This window comes from Neovison vison, chromosome 12 (assembly GCF_020171115.1).
Source record: "Neovison vison isolate M4711 chromosome 12, ASM_NN_V1, whole genome shotgun sequence".
Lineage (NCBI taxonomy): Eukaryota > Metazoa > Chordata > Mammalia > Carnivora > Mustelidae > Neogale > Neogale vison.
In genome coordinates this window covers 77,258,495-77,285,066 of record NC_058102.1, presented here as the reverse complement: position 1 = coordinate 77,285,066, position 26,572 = coordinate 77,258,495, and the positions used below count along the sequence as shown (strand labels likewise).

At 36.8% G+C, this 26,572-nt stretch overlaps 1 protein-coding gene across 2 annotated transcripts in view; it reads right to left on the bottom strand.

Annotated features, from left to right (window-relative positions):
- The window catches only part of LRRK2 (leucine rich repeat kinase 2), a 139,016-nt gene that overhangs the window by 100,314 nt on the left and 12,130 nt on the right, over nt 1-26,572 (bottom strand). For both annotated transcript variants that reach the window (XM_044229314.1, XM_044229315.1), the window contains exons 6-16: nt 25,614-25,748; nt 22,385-22,516; nt 20,062-20,181; nt 19,464-19,603; nt 19,291-19,370; nt 17,644-17,750; nt 12,906-13,035; nt 10,364-10,488; nt 5,214-5,326; nt 355-499; nt 70-209 (exon numbers count right to left, since the gene is read on the bottom strand). In XM_044229314.1, the coding sequence (XP_044085249.1) occupies nt 70-209; nt 355-499; nt 5,214-5,326; nt 10,364-10,488; nt 12,906-13,035; nt 17,644-17,750; nt 19,291-19,370; nt 19,464-19,603; nt 20,062-20,181; nt 22,385-22,516; nt 25,614-25,748 (1,367 nt within the window). The remainder of the gene's footprint in view (nt 1-69; nt 210-354; nt 500-5,213; nt 5,327-10,363; nt 10,489-12,905; nt 13,036-17,643; nt 17,751-19,290; nt 19,371-19,463; nt 19,604-20,061; nt 20,182-22,384; nt 22,517-25,613; nt 25,749-26,572) is intronic.

The window sequence follows — 26,572 nt, the reverse complement described above, 5'->3', positions numbered from 1 at the left end:
ATTGTTCAAAATGCTCTGAAAGAGAAATATCTGTAAAATCCCAAACTCCCTTCAAGACAATGCACATACTTTAATCTGTACTTCGGCCATATCCTTAAATCGTTGTAAACTGGAAACCAGAATTTTTGCCAGCAGATGCTCAGTTCCTATGCATAAATTCTTCTTTGTAATCAAGCATCCTATCAGACTTAATCCCAGACATTGAATTTCTAAAAAATAAATAAATAAATAAAGGGGAAAAAATAAAATTAATTGTCTTAAATCTCAAAACTGAAAAAAAAAATTAAAGACATCCAACCAACAGCCAAGGCCTATAAAAATCTGTCTTAAATCCTGAGTTCAAATTGTACCAACCTTGGTCATCGGGATACATCTGCAGCGTGTGAAGCACGGAATCAATAGCACCTCCCAAGGACAATACTTCTAGCGCATCAGGAGAATGTGCTATAGAAGAAATCACTTTCAACCCACATTTCTGAATCCCAGGATTTCCAATGAACTAAAACCAAAAGGACAATTAATATTTGCTATTTAAAATAAGTTCTTAAGGGGCGCCTCCGCAACTCAGTCGTTAAGCTTCTGCCTTCGGCTTGGGTCTTGATCCCAGGGTCCTGGGATCCAACCCCACATCTGGCTCCCTGCTCAGTGGGAGCCTGCTTCTCCCTCTGCCTGCCCACTATCCCTGCTTGTGAGCGCTCGCTCTCTCTCTCTCTCTCTCTCTAATAAATAAATAAATAAATAAAATCTTTAAAAAAATAAAATAAAATGGGTTCTTAATACTTACCTTAGTTAAAGTCAGCTACAGGCTGATAAAATATAAACTAGGTAGTCTACATAAAGACTATTTCCCTTGATTTTTGCCTTGTCTTACTAACTACTTTTTAGTTACTATTAAGGATAAGAGCTACCACTTTAATGATTACTGAGAATCTGTTCTGTACTAAGTATTTTACGTGCATTTTCTTTTCACAAGAATCTTAAATCCATACCGATATCCTTCCCATTATAAGCTGAGTTTACTGAGGGTTAAAGGGCTTGAGTATCCCTAAAGTCACACAGATTATACATGGCTGAGATGAGACCAAATTAGGGATGTTCAATCCCACCGCCTATGTACTTAACCGGCAAAATACAATGCTGACTCTCACCATAGAAAACAGCAATTGAGAATTTGCTCTTTAAGTGTCTTATGTGCCAAATCTCATTTACTCCCCCTCAGCAGCCTATGTAATAGGTTCACCAAATTTTAAAGATTCAGGAACAAGAACTCAAGTCACATAGCTAACCTGTATGAGGTCTAGAACATGAATATAAATGTCTCCCCTTAAAAGTTCAGGAGTCGGGACGCCTGGGTGGCGCAGTTGGTTGGACGACTGCCTTCGGCTCAGGGCGTGATCCTGGAGTCCCGGGATCGAGTCCCACATCAGGCTCCCAGCTCCATGGGGAGTCTGCTTCGCTCTCTGACCTTCTCCTCGCTCATGCTCTCTCTCACTGTCTCTCTCTCTCAAATAAATAAATAAATAAATCTTAAAAAAAAAAAAAAAAGTTCAGGAGTCAAAAAAAAGGCGGGTCCAAGAGGTTCATTTCTATCTCTTCTACTTCTTAAAATCAACTCCTCTGGATGATTTGACATTATTTACAGGTATTCTAATAGAGGATACTTCCTTTTTTTTTTTTTTTTTTCCCAGACTATCCTTCTCATTGACTTGAGGAGAAACAGTCAATACACCTTCCCACAATGGACAACCACAATCACCCCTTTCCTCTTTTGACGTCTGTGACATGTAGCTAACTCTTACGTGGGACGGGTCAGCTCTGCTTTTCCACAATGCTTTACAAACTTTTGCCATGCTGTAAATGCCCAGCTTTCCATTCAAAAATTGCAATGTTATCCTTCACAGGACTTCTGCTTTCACAGACACTAGTTCCACGGCAGCTCTACTCCAAATCTCTGACTGACACCACCATGGGACACCACAGAGTTAAGCTTCAAGTCAACCTCAAGTTCTGTTGTAGCTTCTTCAACTAAAACCAACTATCCTCCAATCTTTCATTTCCAAGTCAACAAACAGACTTTCATTCTTTTCCAATCTTATCTTCCAATGCCTCTCACCTGTCCTCATTCAGCCCTTTTTTTTTTTTTTTGTATAGGGTGTGGGAGGTTTTTTTGTATAGGGTTCTCATTCTGTGCCTTTCTCCTCCACCCCCTAATTGCTCAGCTTGGACATCCTATCATTTCAACAACACTCTCCTATCCTCGCCTCCCTTTGGACTTTTTTTTTTTTCCTGTTGTTATTGTCATCTTACCACCTCCCTGGGTAGTAATTTGGAGCAAGTTAAATTTAGGTTTAAATTTTGCCTCTTAGTTCCACTTTAAAAAACTAATAGTTCCATTTTCGTTCCACTAAAAATGAATGAAATAACATTTACTCAGAAGTGGCATTTCCTCAGAAGGTATTATTCAAGAAATACAAAGAAGTTCAAAGTGGTTCAAAGTGAAACTGGAGGGATGGCTCATATCTGTCTCAGCTTCCACACCTCCCACCATTCCTAATAAAGCAGAGTTGTTATGGGGATGAGATGAGAGGACTCACTGTCCTCGCAATATACCCCAAGTGATGGCCACAGTTCATGCCTTGGGCTAAACACCCTCCTCAAAGATGAAAAATTCCTAACTGGGAGAGAGAGTGTCCCTTAATTGGCCTTCCCTTCCATCAAGCTGCCACTTCTCCTCCTTTTCTAAACTTATTAACAGAAACATCTATACCCACTCCCTTTATATTCTCATCACCCCTTAATTTCATATAATCAGACTTCTGTCTCAACCAAAGAAAAAAGTCCTTTAACAATTGAATTGCTGTTTTTTCCTCCTTTGATTTCCACGAAATGGCACATCCCTAATTATTCTCAAACTTTAAAACCATTCATTGGACCATCTTCTTTACAATCTCTTCTTTCAGTGTTAAACTTTGTCCAAAGTTCTTTTTTTTTTAAAGATGTTATTAATTTATTTGACAGAGAGAGATCACAACTAGGCGGAGAGGCAGGCAGAGAGAGAGGAGGAAGCAGGCTCCCTGCTGAGCAGAGAGCCAGATGTGGGGCTCAATCCCAGGACCCCGAGATCATGGCCTGAGCCGAAGGCAGAGGCTTTAACCCACTGATCTACGCAGGTGCCCCCAAAGTTCTTTTTTTAAATCCCTTCTATCCATGGATGGGACTTTATACACAAATACATTTCATGTCACCGTAACAGCGATAGTAACAACCATAACAATAATGCCAAAATCCATGTAGCACTTGCTATGTGCCAGACATTCTTTTAAACCTTTTATATATATGAACTCATTTAATCCTCCCAATGCTATAATGTACAAACACTATTATTAGCCCTATGCTATTGGTGAAAAAAATCGAGACACAGAAACCCTTAAGCAGATAACTCAAAACCCAATTTTAAATTCTCTTAAGCTCTAGCTAAGCCCACATTACTCTTTGCTTGACACCAGTCATCTTAAACTCAGATGTTCAAAGTTAAAAGTTTATTATCAGGACGGCTCAGTCGTTTAAGCATCTGCCTTCAGCTCTGGTCATGGTCCCAGAATCCTGGGATCATTGGAGACCCGCATCAGATTCCTGCTCAGTGGGGAGCCTGTTTCTCCCACTACTTATGTGCTCTCTCTTTCTTTCAGACAGATAAAAAAGGAATAGAAAGAAGGAAGAAAGGAAGGAAGGGAGGGAGAGAAAGGAAGGAAGGACAAATGAAAGTCACTGTTTAGTGAGATGTTGTGTCATTATTGAGTTGTAATGAGGGGGGTGAAAAAAGGGAGGAGGCAGCAGATTTCTCAACAACTTCTGGGACTAATTAGCAAAAGGAAAGCAAGACCTGAGAGCTGAGTGATTTCTCAGCATCATGGTATTTACAAGTAGAGCTGGGTCTCTTGACTCCTGACTCCTTCTACCCTATGACACTCCTATTCAGTAACTTCAGAAAAGATGGGCTATCCAGGATCACAGTTATCTATAAGGTTGTTCTGGTACCTCTTGCTTCTCACCAACACATACCATGAATAAAATTAACTGCTCCCTCCTCTACATTCTTAGAATACTGTCCATAAAGCTAATATAGCTCATGAGTCCCAATGCAGAATAAGTGGTTTATGCATAGCCATTTTCCCCTGCCCCGAATGAGGGCCCAGATAGAAGGGTACAAAACATGCTCGCTTTTGTCTTCCAAATGCCCAACACAGATCCTTCCACCTACTGATCTTCGTCAAATATTTCTGGAATTGAATTCAACCCACTATATTGTTATATTCAAAAATCATATTAAGATTTCAGTACAAATGACTAAAATATATCATAGACAATTACATTATAAAATTCAGTTTAAATTTAATTTTTAAAGGAGATCTTTCTGCAGGCTATTCTAACTGTGACATTTTTCAAAGTACAATGAATCATAAGAAATCATTTCCATTAACTACTTTGATTCCTCTCTTCCTTCCATGAAAACATTAACTCTAATCATTCTTTACATCTTTACTCTTACATCTTTCATAAAGACCAATTCATCTCACAATAAACTTCCAAACCTTCTTAATTCCATCAACACCTATTGCATTCCACAATATAAATCTAATTCCCCTCTTTTTTTACACTTAGCATGAATGTTGATTATAGTCATTATATTATTGCAAACATATAGATATGTAAATGACTAAAAATGGGAGGAAACCATGCACGCTGAACCATTTCAGAGTTTATCTCTGAAGAGGGTAATGAAAGTAAGCCCATGTAGTCAAAGACGACTTCAACATTGTTCCATGTGTGTCTTCATGGACTGAACCTTCTACGCCTGAAAAGAAAGATAAGCAGCCAAAAGAAAGAAAATAGCAGCCATAGTTCCTATCAGTCTTAGATGAACATCTAGCTCTTTAGTTCTTTTTCTGATTGAGTAGACTGGAGTGGATCTATGTTACTAGCCATCTAAAGAACCTGTCCAACTCTGTAGTCAAGAGTACACTTCCCTTAAAGGAATGAAATGTCTCTTCACCCCCTACATCCTTACTGGCATCTTATGTTTCCACCCACATAACTTCCTCCTATCATAGTAAACAGAAGGTGGAAAACTTAAGTGAAAACAGCCCTTCCATATCCCCATATTTCATATTCTAGTTACTGGTACAAAGGCAGAAAACCTACATTGCACATACCTTGTTCAAAGCTGCTAGGACTAGTTTATGAATATCATTCTTGAAACACTGTCTTTTAATCATATTTAGCTTATGTTGATATTCAGTATCTTCTCCAGATTCTTCTGGCATCCCTAAATAAATAAATGAATAAATAAATAAATAAATTCTCATAAAGATTAAAGCTGAGCAGACTGTCACTTCATAGAAATGATCATAATTAACCTAACAATACATACCCATGTTGTACTTTTTTCTAATGTATAGTTCCTTATCAAAGAAACAACCCTTATCTTTAAGAAATTTATAAAAACAACTTATCATTGAATATAAAATAAATACAGTGTACGTGGATGTTTCCTGAATTTTGGGATAACTGGGTGATGGGCTTTAAGGAGGGCACTTCATGTGATGAGCACTGTACTGGCAACTGATGAATCACTAAATGTTACCTCGAAGCCAATAAAAAAAATCTTTTTTATTAAATAAAAAAGAAAATTAAGCAAATAAATAACTAGCAAGAAGTTACTATGTGGAGAAATTTTTCAATTTCTTTTTTGCAAACAATATCTTTTTTGTATGAATAAGCTGTACTCATCGGACGTTGAAAGATTTTTATGCAACAATGGACCACTTGAGAGAAGCTCAGTTATTTGGACTGCAACAGAAAAAGGTCAAATGTGAAATGCAGACATAAAAGAACAGCTGGACCAACAGCAAAAAGAAAAACGATTTTAGTTTCAGCATTATGATGGTAAGGAGCACGTAGTTTTGTTAAAAGTGCTGTAAGGCTATATAGTAGTATTAAGTTACTTAAAAGAAACATATTCCTTATTAAGCTACATGGTAACAAAACAGCTCTAAAACTTGAAAAGACAGTAAGTCAAAAAATATTGGTTATATAATAGAGTACATAATACAATTATTATGAATGAATGATGTCTCCAAAACCTGACTATAGAAATAGTGATTAATAAACAATTCTTATAATCTTCTATTTTAATAATTTGTACTAACACGAACTATAAACTGGCTCCATATATAGGTTTCTATTTACCTAACAAAAAAACTTGAAGGCTACCTACATGCTGGAGGTGTTGCTACATGCTGGGAATTCCACAATGAATAACAAAGGCTGGAAGGATCTCCACCCTCCTAGAGCTTTCAGTCCTCATTTTAAAATGTATTCAAACAGGCTCAGACATTCACTACAGCTGTATGATCTTGGGCAAGTCCCTTAAACTCTCTGTGTCTCATTTTCAGTAACTGAGTCCATGTTAATTTCTGAAACTGCCCATTATATCTCCCAAGCAGACATAACCACTAAGAGTAGGCATGCTGAGTAGTAAGTAAAAACTTCATCACATGGAATGAGTCTCAATAAACATCCTTCAGGCTCAGACATTCACTACAGCTGTATGATCTTGGGCAAGTCCCTTAAACTCTGTGTCTCATTTTCAGTAACTGAGTCCATGTTAATTTCTGAAACTGCCCATTACATCTCCCAAGCAGACATAACCACTAAGAGCAGGCATGCTGAGTAGTAAGTAAAAACTTCATCGCATGGAATGAGTCTCAATAAACATCCTTCTTACAATAAGACCAAATGAACATTACCATAAATTTCATCTCTGGTCTCTGCTATAACACTTGAGTTTCTAATGTCCATAGCAAATGTAATTTCCTTTCCACGTGATAGTCCTTTAAACTGTACGTACTGCAAACTTTTTGAGGGCACAATCCAGAGCCTAATCATCTCCAGATCAACAAGAGTTTCAAGCATAGTGCTTTAGATGTAACAGCTGTTCAATATATGCTTGTTGCAAAAACGAGTATTTAAAAGTGCCTACTCGGAGTCGGCCTGCATAGGTTCAATCCCCGTTATATTAGTTGTGACCTTAAAATCTCTCCATCTCAATACGTCAGTTTCATCAAGTGTAAAATGGCACCCACATACAAAGCAGTCTCTGCCTTATGGGTTGCTGTGAGAATTTTAAAAGTTTATATACATAGAGCACTTTGAATAATGACTGACACATTTTAATTCCTCCAAGTTGTTAAATTTTATTGTTATTAACTACAAATGAATGGGCTATATTATAATTTTCATATCATCCTAAATCATCTCCAGATTAAATAAATTCAGTTTCTCTAATTGTTCTCCTGGAGGTGGTTTTATACTCACAATTACCTTCCTCTATACACTTCCCAATTTGTACAAGTTCCTTCTTAAATAATTTTACATTGCATGTGCTATGGTGAGGGTTGTAAAGTGTATAGACCTGACAATTCACAGACCTGTACCCCTGGGGCTAATAATACATTATATATTAATAAAAATTAAAAATATTAAAAATAATTTTACATTATTTCCTCTAGAACTAATAAAATTCAATAAAAAACAGTGAAATCATATTTTATTAAAATAACTGTACATTTATTGTTATTTTACTAAAGCCACAGAGTCCATTACTCCAGTAACTTATTGTTACAAAAAAGAGAAGTTGAAAAGTACTAGATTGAAAGAAACTTAAGAGAAATAACACCATATGCCATATGTGAACCTAATTGGATACTGAATTATATAACTTTGCTATAATATATACCTTTGTTACAATTAAGAATATCTGAATATGATCTAGTTAATAAATGAATTTAGATATTATAAGCACCTACCTCAGCCTACAATGTTCAAACCAGAATCATAATCAACCTCAAAACTACTGGGGTACTGATACTATAATTACTCATTGATATACAGAATGGTAAGATATAGTATGGTACAGTACAGGATAGCATGGTGTGGTATGGTAATATAGTATGGTAGCATAGAATAAAGTAGATGATTAATAATAAAGAAATGTATTTATATACTGGTATGTTTTTAAATGAATCATTTGATATGTATTTCCATACAAGAAATATAATCCTAAACTTATAAAATTATTTTCAAGGGTACTTGTTTAATACATCTAAGCATTATTATAAAAAACATCATCTATCATTTAAATACATCATTTCAAATATCTAAAGATTACTGACTGTCAGTATTATTTCAGGGTCAACCTAAGAACAACAGAAGAAAAGAAATATTATATTCAAAATTTGCTTTTGAACTGAGAGAGCATTATTTTATTAATTAACAGATTTGGTTCTGAATGTCTTGTGCTTATTTTTAGAACTAGAATCCACCCTCAGAAGATTAAGGCTGACACCTTTAAGGATAATCAAAATGGTTCCACTTTGTTTTTTTAGAATCTACAAAGTTCAAAAAAAAACCTTGTAGTATTATTTTCAAGCAAAATTATGTCTGTTAAATTATACCTTAAAAGTTGCCAGACAACTATGAATAGCACATCATGATTCAATTCAAAATATATTAATCGAATAGCTATTTTAGTTCAACATACCAGGGGATTTAGAAAAACAAAAAGATGACTGAAGAAAGCCCTTTCCTTGAAAAAAATGTATATTCTTGTACTGAGTCTTAAAAACATAAAATACTGATATGATTACAGACAGTGGTAGATTTAGGAAGATTTCACCTAAAAAGGAGACACACACACACACACACACACACACAAATTGGGTTTTAAAAGAATTGGGCATTTTACCCAACAACAAGTAATCCCCTCCTTGATTCTCAGTAGGCAGAAAGTCCTGTAAATCTGTCTCCTCCCCATCTCTCGGATCCACGCTTCCCTCTGTTTCCATTGCTGGGCCCCCACCATGTCTCATCTGACTATTATGGCCTCCAACACGCTCTCTCTGGAGGAAGCTTCCGCCCTGACAGTCGTCCTCCACAGCACAGCGTTATTGTTGTCAATTGCAGATTTGCCTATAACACTACAGTTTTTATAAATACCTTTAATAAATTTGGACTGAGGGGCGCCTGGGTGGCTCAGTGGGTTAAGCCTCTGCCTTCGGCTCAGGTCATGATCTCAGAGTCCTGGGATGGAGCCCCGCATCGGGCTCTCGGCTCAGCAGGAAGCTGGCATCCCCCTCTTTCTGCCTGCTTCTCTGCCTACTTGTGATCTCTCTCTCTCTCTCTCTCTCTCTCTCTCTATATATATATATATATATATATATCTGTCAAATAAACAAAAAAAAAATCTTAAAAAAAAAAGAACCACTGTTAAAAATCACATGTGGTAGTGGTCATAAATAAATAAATAAATTTGAATTGACTTCTGTTAAAAAAGCACACACTGCTCAGTGTCGTGTTCAAGCCCTTGACTTCAGCGCCTCTGCCAGTCATTCCACATTCATCCTCTGACACCAATCTCCCCATACACCACGCTTCACTCACCCTAGACCACATGCACGCTCTCCTGCCTGTAATATCCTGCCCAGCCTTTCCACCAGGCCCGTTTCATACACCTTCAACTTCAAATCTCTCAATCCTGACTTCCTCCTTTGAATAAATTACTTGGGCCTCCACCACTGTTCTCAGAGCCTTTTATGTAAACCTCTGGCTGTAACAGCTCCACTCATACTGTCTAGACATTATGCATTTGCAAACCTGTCTGCCTTGAAGCTCCTTTAATAGTACAGTATGCCTTTTTCATCATTGTCATAACAGTGCAGCCATCACAATGTTTAGAACATAAGAGGTACTTAATAAATGTATGTTGAATGAATGGGGGAGTGGGTGTTTCAAATGGGATTTGGAGGACAAACAAGGTCACAGGAGAGGTAAGTAGGACGTAAACAGGAGAGGATAGAAGCTGCTGAGGTTAATGAGTAAAAGTCATGTGGTGCTATTTGAGAAAGATTAATTCAACCCCAGAGTAAAGAAGGACTGAAAAGAGCAAAAGAGAAAGTGTGAATGTTAGTCAGATATTTTTATAGTTCAGACAAGAAAAAAACAACTTGGATGGCAGCAGAAATAGAAAAGTATTATCAGAGTGGACACTCTCCTTAGAGGTAACAACCCATGATTTATTTTGTAATGATTTCTTGTGTAAATAAGTTATCAAATTTTCTTGTACGTTAATCTGACTCTTCCACACATCTTTTTACTCTCTATTTAATTTTGGATTTAGTGGGGAGATTTGTAGTTGGTTGGGAGAAACTGGTCCTTTACTTTTTGCATATAAAGTAGATAAGTCATAAAAAGTCAGAAAGTCCATTAAAATTGCCATCTCTTTCCTATCTATTATGTAACTTACCTGGAAATATAAAATGTAAAACAGCTCTGAGTGCCTCCAGCTGCACTGATAAGGATGCCTCATGACTTTTCATAACTGTTATTATTTTGGGGGCCACTGCTGCCATTGTATCCAGGGTCGTGTTGCTGGAGATAGAACACTGAAGTGTTATTAGAAATACAACCTGATTCCATTGTACAAACACCAAGTTGAGGTAAGCACAGGAAAGCAGAACCATTCTATTTTATCAGAAAAAAAGCTGTATGAAAATGCATTTGAATTCAGTAACATGAGCACAGATATTTTAATTATTATTTAATTAACCTCTGGCCTCAAGAAGTGGAATTCATAGCAACGTGGAAATTCTTTTATTTAGTTTCACAAAACACAACTTCCTCCAGAGCTACACACAGGTCACTGGCAACACCCCAGAAAGTAGGTGTTATCATCTGAAAAGTAGGCATTTTCCATGAAGAGTTTAGGTTGACGGAGGTTACATTATCAAGGTTCTATCACTAGAAGGTCAGAACCAAGACTGGAACACCAACTTGACTGAGCCCCAAGGTCAGGGCGCTTTCTCACATACCAACCTGCCTCTCCCAAACTACCACCACCGGGCTTCCTATTCGGTACTTTTAATTAGTTTTATTTGCATTCAAGTCAGTCTCTCTAAGGTGTTATAGCTATTCTTTCTTTGCCATATGAAGAAATGCCACTTGACCAGACTTCAGTGGATACTACAAACTTTAAAAGAGGTAGGCCTTGCTTTACACAGCGCCCCGTTGACTGAAACCCATGCCTATCAGAACCTTGCCCTCCCGTCTTGTGGTTCTGTGGTACCTGTAATACAGTCCTCCTGTTCACAAGTAAGCCCCAGTTTAAACACGTGCCCTCCTTATGGCTTCTCTTGTTAGGTCACTCCACCCCAAACACTCTCCTGCTAATCCCTGTGCCCCTCACACGTCCCTGCTGTGGCCTCTCACACAGTATTGTAACTATCTGCTTACATGTTGGTCTCCCCCACTAGATATAGAGTTCTTTAGTCACAGGCATGTGGTCCTAGTTAACTTGGAATCCCTAGGACTAAAACTTCACCAATTTTACACAGGAGGAAAAGCACGGATTGCCCACAGTCTACAGGATCTTAAACTGTTGAATATTGCACTTTGTTTTGGTCTCAGTCATAAGGTTCACACACTCCCAGGACCATGAAAATCACCACTGGAGATAAATTTTGTACTCAAATATTCAAGGACAACATTTAAATAAAACAAATATGACTCAAAGATAAGATATATATTAACATAAATCAGTTAGCCAGACTGATGTTAAAAATATAACCCTATTCCTTTAAAAGCCTATAGATGGGGGCGCCTGGGTGACTCAGTGGATTAAAGCCTCTGCCTTGCCTCAGGTCATGATCCCAGGGTCCTGGGATGGAGCCCTGCATGGGGCTCTCTGCTCTGCAGGGAGCCTGCTAACTCCTCTCTCTCTTTCTCTGCCTGCCTCTCTACCTACTTGTGATCTCTGTCTGTCAAATAAATAAATAAAATATTAAAAAAAAAAAAAAGCTTATAGATGTGCTATAGTTGACCTTGCTATATGCGTTTCATGTTTCATTTATTCATATTTAATAACAGTAATAATGATAATAGGTGTGATTTACTGAGTGCCTAAAATGTACAGGCATTATCCTGACTTTGTAAAAATTAACTGATTTAATACTTACATTTTAAATTTTATAATTTATGAGGTTATTATCATCTCTCTTTACCAATGAGTAACCTGATGTTTATAGATCAAATAGTTAGCTAAAATTAGTGGGAAAGCCAGGACACAAAATAACTTTTTACTGTAACATCTGTGCCATTTATTTTTTCTTTTGAAAATTCTGAATTTACTCAGACTACACCAAAGTTACTTCACATTCTTAGGCCTAATAAAATGCAGAAAGGCCCCGAGCATTCCTTCAGCAAGCACCTTCTGTACGTAATTCAGTTTTCATCTTTTTAATCTTTTATCATCTTTTATTCATCTTTTTAAATGGGTTTTGTGGGGTTTTTTTTTAAGCCAGTAGTTCTGTCCTCGCCTCCACTCACCCCTCCACTCCACTCCCCACCCCACCCCACCTTGTCATCCACCCCCAGAGCAGGAAGAGAAGACAAAGTTAATGCAAATGAAAGAATAATAATAAACACTAGCTGTGAAAAAAGCAACAATTAGAAGCCACATTCTGCTTTTATCTCATATACCTTTCATATATAATAATTTGATAAACTTTTTAAGGTTACAAGCTGTATAACTGCCATTTTTTGGAAACATGGTCAACACCAAGCAGAGTACAAAAGCCGACCTTCAACATGTTTCTACCACCTCTATCATTCCTCTCCATGGTCAGATAAACTAACTCTGTAGCATCAGTGAGATGAGATTATATTCCACAATGTTTCAATCTGCAGCTGTCTTTTCTTTTTCTTCTAATTCTTAGAAATATATTTGAAATATTGATATTCTACCTGGTTCGAGAGTATTTATTTGGCGTAAGTGCATGAATCTACATTACCTTCCTTCAAAGAGATGATTTAGCATTTTACAGCCACTTTCAGCAACTTCTGGAGAATGTATATGCTTCTGCATTAACTCCAGTACATTGAGGTATATTCCTTTGGACAACAGGATCTTTCTGAAATTAACTATAAAATTTTTTGACATTACTCATAGAAATGAAAGTACATTTTCATAATTTCGCAGTAAGACACAGAATGTTAAGATAATCCAAATGCATAGAAAAGCATATACAAGTACACAATTTATATTTCACTGTAACTTAAAGATCATTAATGTTTCTCTCTCTAAAATATACATCATGTCAATTCTTTCACATTTATTAACCATTTAGGTTGAGGTTTTAATTTTACAGCTTTATTCATATAGAATGAGCAGACTGGTACTAATGTAATCCCATCCATGTGAAAGAAGTGTTTCTGCAGAAAAAAATGTTTTAAAAAATGCTCTCCAAAATAAGAACGAAAGTTAAAATTGATTCTAATATTTATAACAGCTTCACAGACTAAGTGCACTCACACAGAGCTAAGATTTGCTAGGTATCCTAGACACTAGTGAGCTGGGAATCAGTTACAGGTGCATGTAGATACTGACCATCTCTCAGCTCCTGGGGGACAGAGGGAGTGGAGCGGGACAAGGGCTGTGACCATGCTGGGCTGCCTTCAGCCTTGAGCTACCTTCTCCATTTATCTCGGTGGACTGCACAAACGTTATTCTTTCCATGTATGCCATCATGTGCAAAGGGATGGAAAGCACTTATAGAGAGAATAATTACATAATTTCACAAAGAAATGCCAAAAATTAAGAAATACAGATATGGGGGTACCTGAGTGGCTCAGTCAGTTAAGCATCTGCCTTTGGCTCAGATCATGATCCCAGGGTCCTGGGATCAAACCCTGAGTTGGGCTCCCTGCTCAAGCAGACTCAGGGAGTCTGCTTCTCCCTCTCCTTCTCCTTCTGCCCCTCTCCCTGCTCATGTCTCCACCCCCACAAAGAAATAAATAAAATCTTTAAAAAAAAGAAATACAGATATGTTTTATAACTAACTTAAACTATATGTGGGAAAGTAACTACATCCCAACAATGATTACAGAATATTTTTTTTCTTTGTAATAGACTTTTTTCACTAAATGCAAATTCATTATCTTGAAGTTTGCATATAAATCTCAATTGTCTTGAAGACTCTATGTAAATGCCAATTCCAACATTACACACTGTAATTTAGCACTCTGAAAGTGGCAGGAAATGAAACTTACATAGTGTTAACTGAAGGACCACAGAGGGTCCCAACTTCAGGTGGGCCAACTTGTGATTTTTCAGCCTTGTGATGGTGTGAAAATGATACATATACAGTAGAAACCATACTTCAAATTTTGAATTTTGATCTTTGCCTGGACTAACAACGTGTGGTATGATACTCTTCCTCGATGTTGGGCGGTGGCAGCTAGCCACAAAATTACGAGTGAATAAACAATATATTTAACGAACACTCTCTACCTCTCATTCTGTTTTTCACCTTCAGTACAGTATTCGAAAAATCAGATGAGATAGTCAACACCTTATGATAAAATAGGCTTTGTGGTAGATGATTTTGCCCAACTCTAGGTTACTGTAAGTCTTCTGAGCACATTTCAGTTCAGGTAGGCTAAATTGTGATAATCAGTAGTTTAGGTGTATTAAATGCATTTTTAACTGCCAATATTTTCAACCTACAAATGAGTTTCTCAAACATAACCCCATCCTAAGTTAAAAAAGAGCTGTATTTGGTGGGGGGGGTGTTAAAGATTATTTATTTATTTGGGAGACAGAGAATGAGAGAGCGAGAGGAGGGTCAGAGGGAGAAGCAGAGTCTCTGCTGAGCGGGAAGCCCAATTCAGGACTCGATCCCAGGACTCCAAGATCGTGACCTGAGCAGAAGGCTGTCACTTAACAAACTAAGCCACCCAGGCATCCCCAAAAGAGTTGCATTTTGAGAATGGGTTACCAACCTCAAACTGGGAAAGGAAGAAATGATAGAAAGTAGGGAAAACTCAGGAATAAGTGAAACTGATGTACACTTTCTAAAATACTGCCCAAATCTGAGAAACTCATACCTTTTAAAAACACCCAGAATATCACACATTAAAATATGATGAGTTGGTTATTTTGCTTGGTCATGTCGGAAGTTTTAACAGCCCCTGCTAAAGTGGCTAAATTCTAACCAAGGGAATCCTTTAAAAGATGGAGGTCCCTCTAGTCTGGCAGTTCTCAAACAGCTGAAAGCATCAGTGCCCCCTGGACAGCCTGTTGAAAAACAGAATGCTGGGTCCCAAACCCAGAGTTTGTGGTTCAGCAGGTCTGAATGGGTCCTAGAATTTCCATTTTTAACAAGCTCCCTAGAGATGTTAATGTTCCAGGGACCACACATTAAGAACCACTGTCTTGGACATTAACCTAACTTTTGGCTTAAAAATTGAACTTAAAAACTGAGAACAGAAATTTCATCAAACATTGGACCTAGAAGAAATTACATCATGGAGTCACTTCACAGTTTACAGAACACTTTAGACATCTTATCTCATTTACTGTGTATCTAGACAATACTCCTGACCTCTCCCACTCCATTTTAGCATCAGTTGCCTGCCTTAAGGATCCAATAATAACATGCAACTTCCTCTGGCTATTTGGTCAATATTCACCTTCTTTCCTGGTTGCCTTGTCACCATTTTATCTCCTCTGACCCTTAACACATATCCTCCTCCTTTGCTTCATTTTTCTTCATAGCTACCTCACATATCATATATTTTATTTAGTCTTAGTATCTGTCTTTCCCACTAGAGTTTAAGCTCCCTGAACCTTGGAGTATTGTATTTAACTGATATATCCCAAAGGCCTAGATCATTGTCTGGCTGCAGCTCAGTAAACATTAACTGCATTAATTAATTGATTAAATGAGGAAATCGTCACACAAGATGTTCAAGCTTTGGCTTGGGTAACACCATGGCAGAAACCAGTTCTTCTGCCTGCCAGTCCAGTCATTTTTCTAGAAAACCACAGCCAGCCCTGCATATCCAATGTTCCCAAGCGTCTTTCAATGAGAAGTTGCCTACAGAGGGTGGTGACAGAGCTGCTCAGTTCTTAATATTCTCCTAAGGCAGAACTCCAAGAACAATACAAGGGACCTGAGTACAGTTTAGCCAGCAAGTGGCCAAGAACAAAGAGGTAAGAAACCAGGAAGAGCAGGGAACTGATTCTGAACAAAGAGTCAACATGGTTGACTCCAAATGTAACTAATCCTCAGATACTAGTTGTTTTGTTGGCATGTTAAAGATTTCCTTGGGGAAAAACTGCAGCACCAACACAGTATGTGTACATGGTCAAGGTTACTCTCCTCTCCTAGATGTGCCCTAGATGGGCCACACAAAAGCAACCAAGTCTGGTCTTCTGTTCAGGAATGAGATCCTATTCAGACCTCTGCACAGTAGATGAGAGACTTAAGGACAGCATTTTCCTTTTCTACCACTCCTACTCTGACTCATCATCCCAGAGGGCAACCCCTGTCCCTCTGTAAGGGCTCTTGCCTGCTCAAGTTTTTTACTAAAGTGCCATCTGAGAGTTGGAGTGAGAAAGGAGGAAGAGGAAGAAGAAATTATTTGATTTGACTTAAATAACAGCAGAAACATGCATGAAGTGGTTTCTGGATTCCTTTCACTCTATGCAGGTTCTCTACTAACAGGTGGTGTTAGCATCGGTCTCTGTTTCCAGCTTTGCATGTTTTTCTGTATTTTGCTCGCTCCAAAAATATCCTGCAAGAGCTGCCAAGTCCCAATGCCTTTCTGATGAGTTTTCTCCCAGGATTTTCTGGCAGTATTTCCTGTTCATGGGGGCCTGGAATCTCAACAGCCAGAGCCTCAATTTTAAAACTCAGAGTCTTTCCAAAGGTATAATAGCCATTTTTGTCTCCTTAACAAAGGAAAACTAGAAGACTTACATGTAAAGGACAATTTTGCTAGACTTTAGAATGGTGAAAATTTCTCCACTCATTGCATTATCTAGAAAGTGCTCCTTAAAAAAATAACAGATGGGAGCCTGCGTGGCTCAGTGGGTTAAAGCCTCTGCCTTTGGCTCAGGTCATGATCCCAGGGTCCTGGGATTGAGTCCTGCATTGGGCTCCCTGCTCAGTAGGGAGCCTGCTTCCTCCTCTCTCTGCCTGCCTCTCTGCCTACTTGTGATCTCTGTCCGTCAAATAAATAAATAAAATCTTTAAAAAAAAAAAAAAAACAGAAACAGTGTATTTAAGAAAATGGAAAAAAGTGGCCATTTGGTACCAAAAAATTAAATAAAAAAATATCCCACTCAACACAAGGTAAAAGTCCATCAATGAGAAACTGGTTCATGAAATAGGATCTAGGTGCACACTGGGAAATTGCACTGTCATTAAAAATGTTATGAAATTTTAAATTTGTCAGCACAATAATAGAAAACATGTAAAATCTGCTTATAAAATTATTAGTATTATCCCATTTCTGCAAAAAATAGAAAATATATAGTATATGCCACAGGTGAGTACACACATAGCAATTCAGGGAAAAAAATCAAAATGTTTATTTCCTTCTTTATCCTTTTACCTATATATAAATAGCTCTATATATCAGATACATAAATCTACATATTTGAATTTTTATAATGTACTGTCTTTGTAATTTAAAAAAATACAAAATGTGTTTCCTCATATTAAAAAATGGTGCACCCCTTACCGTTTTGTTCTAACAGAGTTGACAATGCATTTGCAGATGCCTGGAAGACTTCTTTTGATGAAGAATGCATCAGCATGGAAAGCATCACTTCCCTATGAGCTGGGAACCTTTCACAAATTCAATCACAATATTAATGGTAATCTTTTTAATAATTAGTTCAAAATTCATGTATTGTCTAATCTAACAACAAACAGAGACATAGAAACAACATTTGAATCTACCTCCACTTATAAGAGCGAATTATAATTAAACCGTTTTATATTTAAAAGATAGTTCAAGGGGCACCTGGGTGGTTTAGTGGGTTAAGCCTCTGCCTTCAGCTCAGGTCATGATCTCAGAGTCCTGGGATTGAGCCCCGCCAGGCTCCCTGCTCAGCAGGAAGCCTACTTCCCCCTCTCTGCCTGCTGCTCTGCCTACTTGTGATCTCTCATTTTCTGTCAAATACATAAATAAAATCTTTTTTTAAAAAAAAAGATAGCTCAAATCCACTATATACTAATAAATCAGTATTTCTCTCTCTCTTCAAAACTGATAAGTGGTAGGGGGGTAAGGCTCAGCCAGAATATAAAGAGGTATTAAGAGTAAAAAAAAAAAAAAAAATGAAGTGAGAAAAAGAAGATAATAGAAATAAGAAAAGAAAAAAATCATTAAAAAGCATCAGGAGTTTTAAAAGTGCAGAGCATAATATATTTTCTTTTAATAAAGTATTTGTTTTAAAGTTCTCCTATGGATATTGAGGAATCGGTGTACTATGAGCTGAGATTTATACACTGCACCATGAACCTAACCTCTTAAAAAGATTGCTCAAAGTGGATTATGATGCTGGTTTAACATACAGCTTTCAAAAGAATTACTATTTCCTTCCAAAATGGAGATATATAATTAAATAGCATCTGCGTTATTACTTCTCTCCAGGTTGGCAATGGGTCACGATACTAACAGATTTTCAGGATTTGAGATGTAACCTATTGCTATTTAAGTTTCCAAGATAAGTCATTCAAAAGTCATTAAAAGCAAGAGCATACCCAGGGAAAACATAAGCATTTCCATAAAGCAGAAATGTTCACGGCTATGAAATAACCCTGATATACACAAAACTCCTGTGTACACTTGGTATCTTTGAGAAAGAGGGATGGTCTTATGAGGCTTGACTTACACTCCTTTAGAAAGCCTCCTTGAGAGCTGACACTTACCAATATCCCTCTCAAGAGAAGACAGGTCAAGGTCAACAATGCAACGCAAGTGAGGAATCACTAAAGAGGCCTCTGACCACATTTCATTTCCAATATTGACAACCTGCTAGCTAGTCACTGCAACAGAAAAGGTCACAGATGGCTCTACCATTTCTGTCACCTGACGTTAATTAACATAGCATTTTTAAATGATCAGCTAGAAAACCAATAGATTTTTTTCTCAGTGATTCCTAAGTTCTGAATGACTCTTGATTCCAGATCATTAGATAACAACTCTCCAACTCATCAGGGATCAAAATATTGTATATACTCTACTATTTTGTGTCGGCACTTGAAACATCTAGGCCTATATAAAAAATATTTCTAACAATAAAAGTGGCAGTTACAGTATTTTATATGGATCAATTAAAAATGTAACTAAAATTTTCTATCATATAAAATCAAAACTACTGACTGGCCATCTTCATCTCCAATCTTCTCATGTAAACTGCTTTGGTACATAAGGAGATTGTTAAGGGCCCAGCATGCAGCCTCCTGGATCAGGGGAGAAAAAAGAAATCTGTCAAAACATATATGATTGCACAAGCATAATTTTGAATGACTATAAGATTTATGAAGGAGTCCAACCTGCACATGCTTGTTCTTTCTATGCCATGTCAATGCTTTGTAACAGGCTTCCAACCAGAACAATTTATCCTCTTCCTCATCATCATTCTCCTGATTCTCACTCTTTTCCTCTAAGTCTTGATTTAAGAAAATGGTCTCAGCTTGAAAAAAATATCAGTATATGACTTACTTACAGTTTGAATGACCAATGTGAAGTCTGTATTTTGAAACATTATGACCAAAGTGAGGTATTCCTTAGTTGTGGCCTTAGTTCATTATAAAGACTTTTTAAATATATTACACACCTCGGAATACTGCTATTCCATCAAATGAGGAAGAGAGTACCAAACAAATCTAATAGACTAAAGGATGATTAATTGGGATTAGCTGCCCAATAACAAAGTATTTACTCATCTACAAAGTGGGAAGGGTATACTTACCACAACTGTTAGTTCCCTTGAAAGTATCTTCTATTAGAAAATGGATTACATTAAGACAGAGAAGCCATTTAATGATTCCTTCTCCAAATATGATTTTGTTATAATGATGCCTTGTTATAATGTTCACAATTAAGATCAAATGCAGCTGTAAGAATTTCCTTTTGAGTATAGTTACTTACTGAGGAGCGCTAAACAGCTGAGTGCTGCAATCTGTAATGTGGCGTTCTCTGAATATCGCCGCACGGCTTTCACCACAAACTCATGTACCTCGTTTAACACCAGAATATTAAAAAAATTACCTAAAAGGTAAGTGAGAGATTAGCTGAATTCCCATCCGTGGAACTTAAATTACCTTGAATTATACAACAGCACTTAGATCAATAAATATGAAGTGTGAATATTTTTAATAACATTAGATATATATTAATTTAATTAAGATAGCTTAATATGATTGCATAAAGGTTTGAAACTTTATTTCATGAAGTCATTTAATTATCTTAGACAATGGAACTGACAGAGCAAAAATAGTGATGTGTTTGGATTACATTAACTTTGTGTTCTTTCACTCCTTCTCATGTCATTATCATATAAAACAATGAGGTATCTGTTATGCATGGGACTACAGTATTCGTTGTACAAAATAGCTTGATTTCCTAGAGGGAGGAAACCTCCCTTGTAACTAATCACTTTTGCTGAACCCTTCTTTCACTTAAAGAAATGCTGCTCAGAAAATTCATTGGCACACATCATTTCTTGATCTTATCTGTGATGATCCGAGGAAAATATAATAAGAGAATACTTCACTCCTTCTAACCCAAACCGGAAGAAGCTCACCCCTTTCTACAGTCTCTCTTCTGAGAATCAATACATCACCTAAAAATCTAAATCCTTATGAGGAAAGAATTTGTAAATGATATTCCACATATACATGCCTCCTTTCATTTAAGCTTATTTTAACTTGTGAACAGTCAACAGTTTCCTTCTAGAAGTAAAAAGGAGGGGCGCCAGAGTGGCTCAGTCATAATCAGGTCATGATCTAGGGTCATGATCTCAGAGTCCTGGGACCAAGACCCTTGCTGAGCTCCCTGTTCAGTGGAAAGTCTGCTTCTCCCTCTCCCTCTGCACCCCTTCCCCCAACTTTGTGTGCATGCTATACTCCTATTTAGCTGTAAGTGTAATTAAATGTAATGTAATGTAATTAAATGTAAATAAATTAAGTGTAAGGGTAATTAAATGATCCTTGAGATACAAAGCCAGGATTGGAAAAGATCCTATATTATGAAAAGCCTAAAGCCCACACTAAAGAGTAATCAATGGCTTTAAAATCAAAAGGCAGTTTAATTAGGTATAGCTCTTCTTTATCGACAACTTTGTATGTTCTTGCCTCTCTCACGTTCACCCACTAAACAGACATACTCCCCACCCTTAATGATCTCTAGTCTTGGAAAGTTATTTCAAAAGATTCTCTTCTACTTTTACCAATTTATCTAAACTTGAATTGTCCCTTCACCTTCTTTTCCCCTACCATGCCACTGCCAACAACTGCTCTACTGTTGACCAACTGTGTGATTCTGGGCAAATACCAGTGATACTGACCTTCTCATACTTTCAGACAATTTATATGAAATTTCACAGATAATGCAGCACCTGGATGGCTCAGTTGTTAAGTGTCTGCCTTGGGTTCAGGTCATGATCCCAGGGTCCTGGGATCAAGCCCCGTATTGGGTTTTCTGCTCAGTGGGAAGCCTGCTTCTCCCTCTCCCACTCCCCCTGCTTGTGTTCCCTCTATCATTGTGTTTCTCTCTATCAAGTAAATAAAGTCTTTAAAAATATATTTTAAAAAAAGAAAATACACAGCAAATTATATAAGGCCTTCAAATGCACTAAACCCATAATTAGGTTACATAATTTGACAAAATGCTAAATACTTATTCATCGGCTTGGGGTTTTTATTTTAATTAGGAAGAGAAAATTAAGCTTCTTCTGAAACAGTGAAAAGGCAATAAATTCTCTAGTCACTACATAGGACATATAATAATGTATTAAGACATAAATGAGGAAAAAAAGAAAAGCACCCTTATCTGAAGATCAAGTTAATGGATTTTTAATACTGGATCATATTAACTCTAAAGAGAAAGCAGGGAAAAGATGTAGCCCAGAGTAGCTGTACCAACAACGGTAATGACTGATTGGTTGGGGAATTCTTCTGCTTTGTGCTACATTTTTGTACATGTCAGGCTTATTCTTTTGTGTATATCAACTATTGATACAGTTATACTTTAAATATACCATTAACAATAAGATAAGACTTCTCTTACATTACGCACATCAATTTTTGCCACTGCTTTTAAAATTCTAAGCATGGCAGAACAGTTTGCTATTTTACAATATTTCCATCCAGTGTATGTCAATATGCTACTTACCAACATACAATATACATATGCTATGTATACTTAAATCATATGGACCGTGATAGTAAATTAACCAAGAATTATAACTCACCTAATGTAAGTCTATGGAGCAAGCAACAACTCACTTCTTGAATCTTTTCATTGACAGGGAATGTTTTCATGGCTTCTACCACAATATTATAACACCTGACGTTGCCACTCATGAGGACTTCAACGTTATTGCCTAAATTTAAAGAAATAATAATTATCCAAAGGTAGTAATTTCCCATCTGAAAGAGACATACAAAAACCTCTTGTACATTTTGTAAATAAATGTCAGCGTAAAGGCTGTACTTCCAAATTTAAGTATCATGTTCTGTCAAATAGCTGTAAAAACCACTATGCTCATTCTCATATAATAGGATTTAGGACTCTTCTCTAGCATTAAGGGAAAATTGCTTTATTTCCGTTGCTCGATTTAAAAACAAAGGGATAACTGAGAGTGCTTTTATGTAAGTCTAAAAATGTAATGTCTTGGCCGTAAGTTTTCAAATAAGTGAATTTGGAGCCTATTCCTTAATGAGGAACTACTCCATTGGATAATGCATTGCTCCTTTTTCTGACCCAACAAAAAGAAAATCAAAATCGTGTCACATAACAGAACAGCTGAAATCAACTATGACTTATTTCCTGCCCTTTCCAAAAGCACAGCAGAAGAGCAGCCAGCGCCCTGGGCTGCAAAACCAAGCTTCCTAAAGGCTGAGGTAGATGGGGAGAAACATGGGGGAAGCTGGGAACACGAGACTAAGGCAGTTGGTCAACAGAAAGACTGAGTGTACGGACCCATGTGAAAAACTAATTTACATTTCTAAATGAAATGTGGATTATTAAAACAAACAAAAGAAAGTGTTTACAAAACATTTTTCTATCTTTTTTGGCATAACCAAACTAACTAGCAGTCTTTCCAAAAATGTATTTTTAATGTTTAAGTTGTATTTTAAAGAGCACTGAATATAGGAAAATGTGTTAAAATGAAAGGAAACAGTCTCTGAAAATAATTGTCTGCTTTCACGCAGAATAGCAGACATGAGTTGCCCTAAGACTCAAAATCCAAAATCTTTCAATTAGACTCAGTGTTTAAAACATTTCATTTTTCTTATTTTCAGTTGCTACTTTCTTTGACCTTTGCATTCTGAATCAACACATTTTTCACTGCAGTTATGTCAGATGTGGGTGGAAAACAGTGAATTTCAAAGCAGCCAGCCCAAAACAAACAAATAAATGTATAAATATAGCTGAGGAAAAAATAAAATGAAAAATATATTCAGTTTGTTGACAGTGGATGACTCGGAAATTTTAAAGTATGTCCATTCTCTGTAACAGTGCAGCCCCATCTGCTTTCAACTGTTCAATCTCCCATGGATAAGAAAATGATAGATTTCATAACAATCACGAAGAAAGAGCATCCTTTCACAATAGGATTGGGTTTTTACTGAAGACTCACATCAGACTTCCATGTCTGAAACCATGTTGCATATTATACTTACTACACTATCGCACAAAGGTAGGAAGTACAAATTACATAACACTGTTGATATCTTTATACTTACTACATACTAGGTATTATTCTGCATTTTTCAAATTATTTAACCATTTAATCCTCACAACTTCACGTGTGTGAAGATGAAAACCTCACAAAATAAATGCGTGTGTGTATATCCTGTACGAACTCACATAAGTAATCCATGATATGTGAAATGCTCATGTACACTTATAAAACAAAAGTAGTAAATTCAGAAGCATGATTTTGTCACTGGTAATATACACAGCAAATTAATTCCTTCTTATCTGTACTTTTTTGTGTGATAAAAGTGCCTAGATTTCAAGCATCAGGAAAATGCTAAACAAGAATCAGTATAAAGTTCAAACTTCATCCTGTGGTTTTTTCAAGCCCTTCAAGATCTGCTTATTTCCAGTCTCATCCACATGATGACACACAAGCAGACGCTTGGGGCTGGACATATGCACATGTACACACATGTGCATGCACACACACTCTTGTTTATTAAACTTTTATCTTCTTTTTTCATTATTATTTCTTTTAATTTAAATTCAATTAATTAACCTGTTAAGTGTAATATTAGTTTCTGAGGTAGAGTTCAGTGACTCATCAGTTGTATGTAACACCCAGTGTTCATTACATCATGGGCATTCCGTAATATCCATCACCCAGTTACACCATCCCTTCACCCCCTTCCCCTCCAGCAACTTTCAGTTTGTTTCCATGATTAAGAGTCTCTTGTGATTTGTCTCCCTCTCAGATTTTGTCTTGTTTTATTTTTCCCTCCCTTCCCCTATGATCCCCTGTTCATTCATCTGTCAATGGACATCTTTGTTGGGCTATTGTGGGCATTGCTGTTACAAACATTGGGATGTACATGTCCCTTCAGACCACCACATTTTTATCTTTGGGGTAAATACCCAGCAGGGCAATTACTGTCATGTAGGGTAGCTCTATTTTTAACTTTTTGAGGAACCTCCATACTGTCTTCCAGAATGGCTGCACCAGTTTGCATTCCCACTAACAGTATAAGAGGGTTCCCCTTTCTCTGCATCCTTGCCAACATCCATTGTTCCCTGTCTTGTTAATTTTAGCCACCTGACAAGGGTAAGGTGGTATCTCATTGTGGTTTTTATATGAATGTCCCTGATGCCAAGGAATGTGGAACATTTTTTCATGGGTCTGTTGGCCATTTGTACGTCTTCTTTGGAGAAATGTCTGTTCGTGACTTCTGCTCATTTCTGGACTGGATTATTCTTTGGATATTGAGTTTGATAAATTCTTCATAGATTTCGGATACTAGCTATTTTTATCTTCTCGAAGGCACTATGCTCTCTCTTGCTCCAGGATCTTAACACATAACAATGCTCACTGCCTGGGACGTTCTGCCAGCATTTCACCCCAGACATCCCTACATATGAAGCTCTCTTCTAAGAGACATTGCCTCCCTTCTTGTTTTTCTCATAACCTCAGGTACTTCTGCCAATAGTTGCCTTATAATACATTGTAGTCACCTATATTGTCTAAATCTGGTATAGTACCATGGGCTCTGAGAAGGCAAGAAACATGTCTATATATTCCATTACTGTTTCTCAGCACCAAGTCCTGAGCCAGCTGTAGTACAGTATCAATAATAAATAAATAAATAAATAAATAAATAAATGGGATTCCCATCTGCAAGTTTCTACATAATAAAAAATATTTTTAAAATGTACTCAGAAAGGAGATATATTGTAACTTTTCATATACAAAAAAGAAATCATGCACATGGGGTACTTACAAGGAATTGCTAGGGAATGTAAACAGTGCAGGACATGAAGCACAATTTCCTCTTCATCTTTAAAATTTTTTAATGCATTGAGCAAGATCATATAATCTTTATTCTCAACAAATTCGGTCAGCTGCTCCTCGGAAACTAGAAGGATGAAAGACAAAATACTGAAAAGGCTTAAAGATGATATAAAAATTTAATTACTTAAAAACATAATATTCATGTTAATTGTATGAGACACAGTAAATACAACAGACAGAATTAAAGATGCATATTTCAGCAAAACTCTTCCTAAGGATTTTATAATGGGGGGGAAGCTACTGAGATTAAAAGAATTTCTTTTTAATCTCTATTAGTTTAGTGTTTTAAAAAATGTAAAAGTGTTAGTGACCAAACAATCCTCAGAAAAACAAAGTTATTTATAATTTCCTTTGGGAAATTGACCAATGACTAATAAAGATGCCCTTCTGCAAGTGACTAGATCACAATACTTAAAAAGGAGTGGTTAATGGTACACTGTTGAAAGGCAGCTCAGTTCAAAAGGGGTGAACTTCAGCAAAGGACAAGTAATTGGACTTTGAAGTACTCTCTCTCAATGGCCTTGATTTCATCAGAAATTACTATAAATTTTCATAATTAAAGTGTTTGTAATCAAGCCAATGAGTTCCATTTGGAGTCATTTTATTGGGTGGGTATCTCAAAAACATGTATACAAATCTGGTCTTTCTAACCTGAGAATGGCACAGACAAAAATGCTGGAAAACATTATAATCAGCATTACTTTTTTTGTTTTTCAACTTGATATCAATGATATGATATAAAACGACGTGAAATTGGTTAGGTTCTTCTAATAAGTGAGGAGTATCATGGAACTTTCTCGTTTTATTGAGCAGTTTCCACAGTATACTTTCAAATTTTGAAAATTCACTCTACAGGTGCCAGTAAGTCCCAGGGAACTTGAAGGGGAG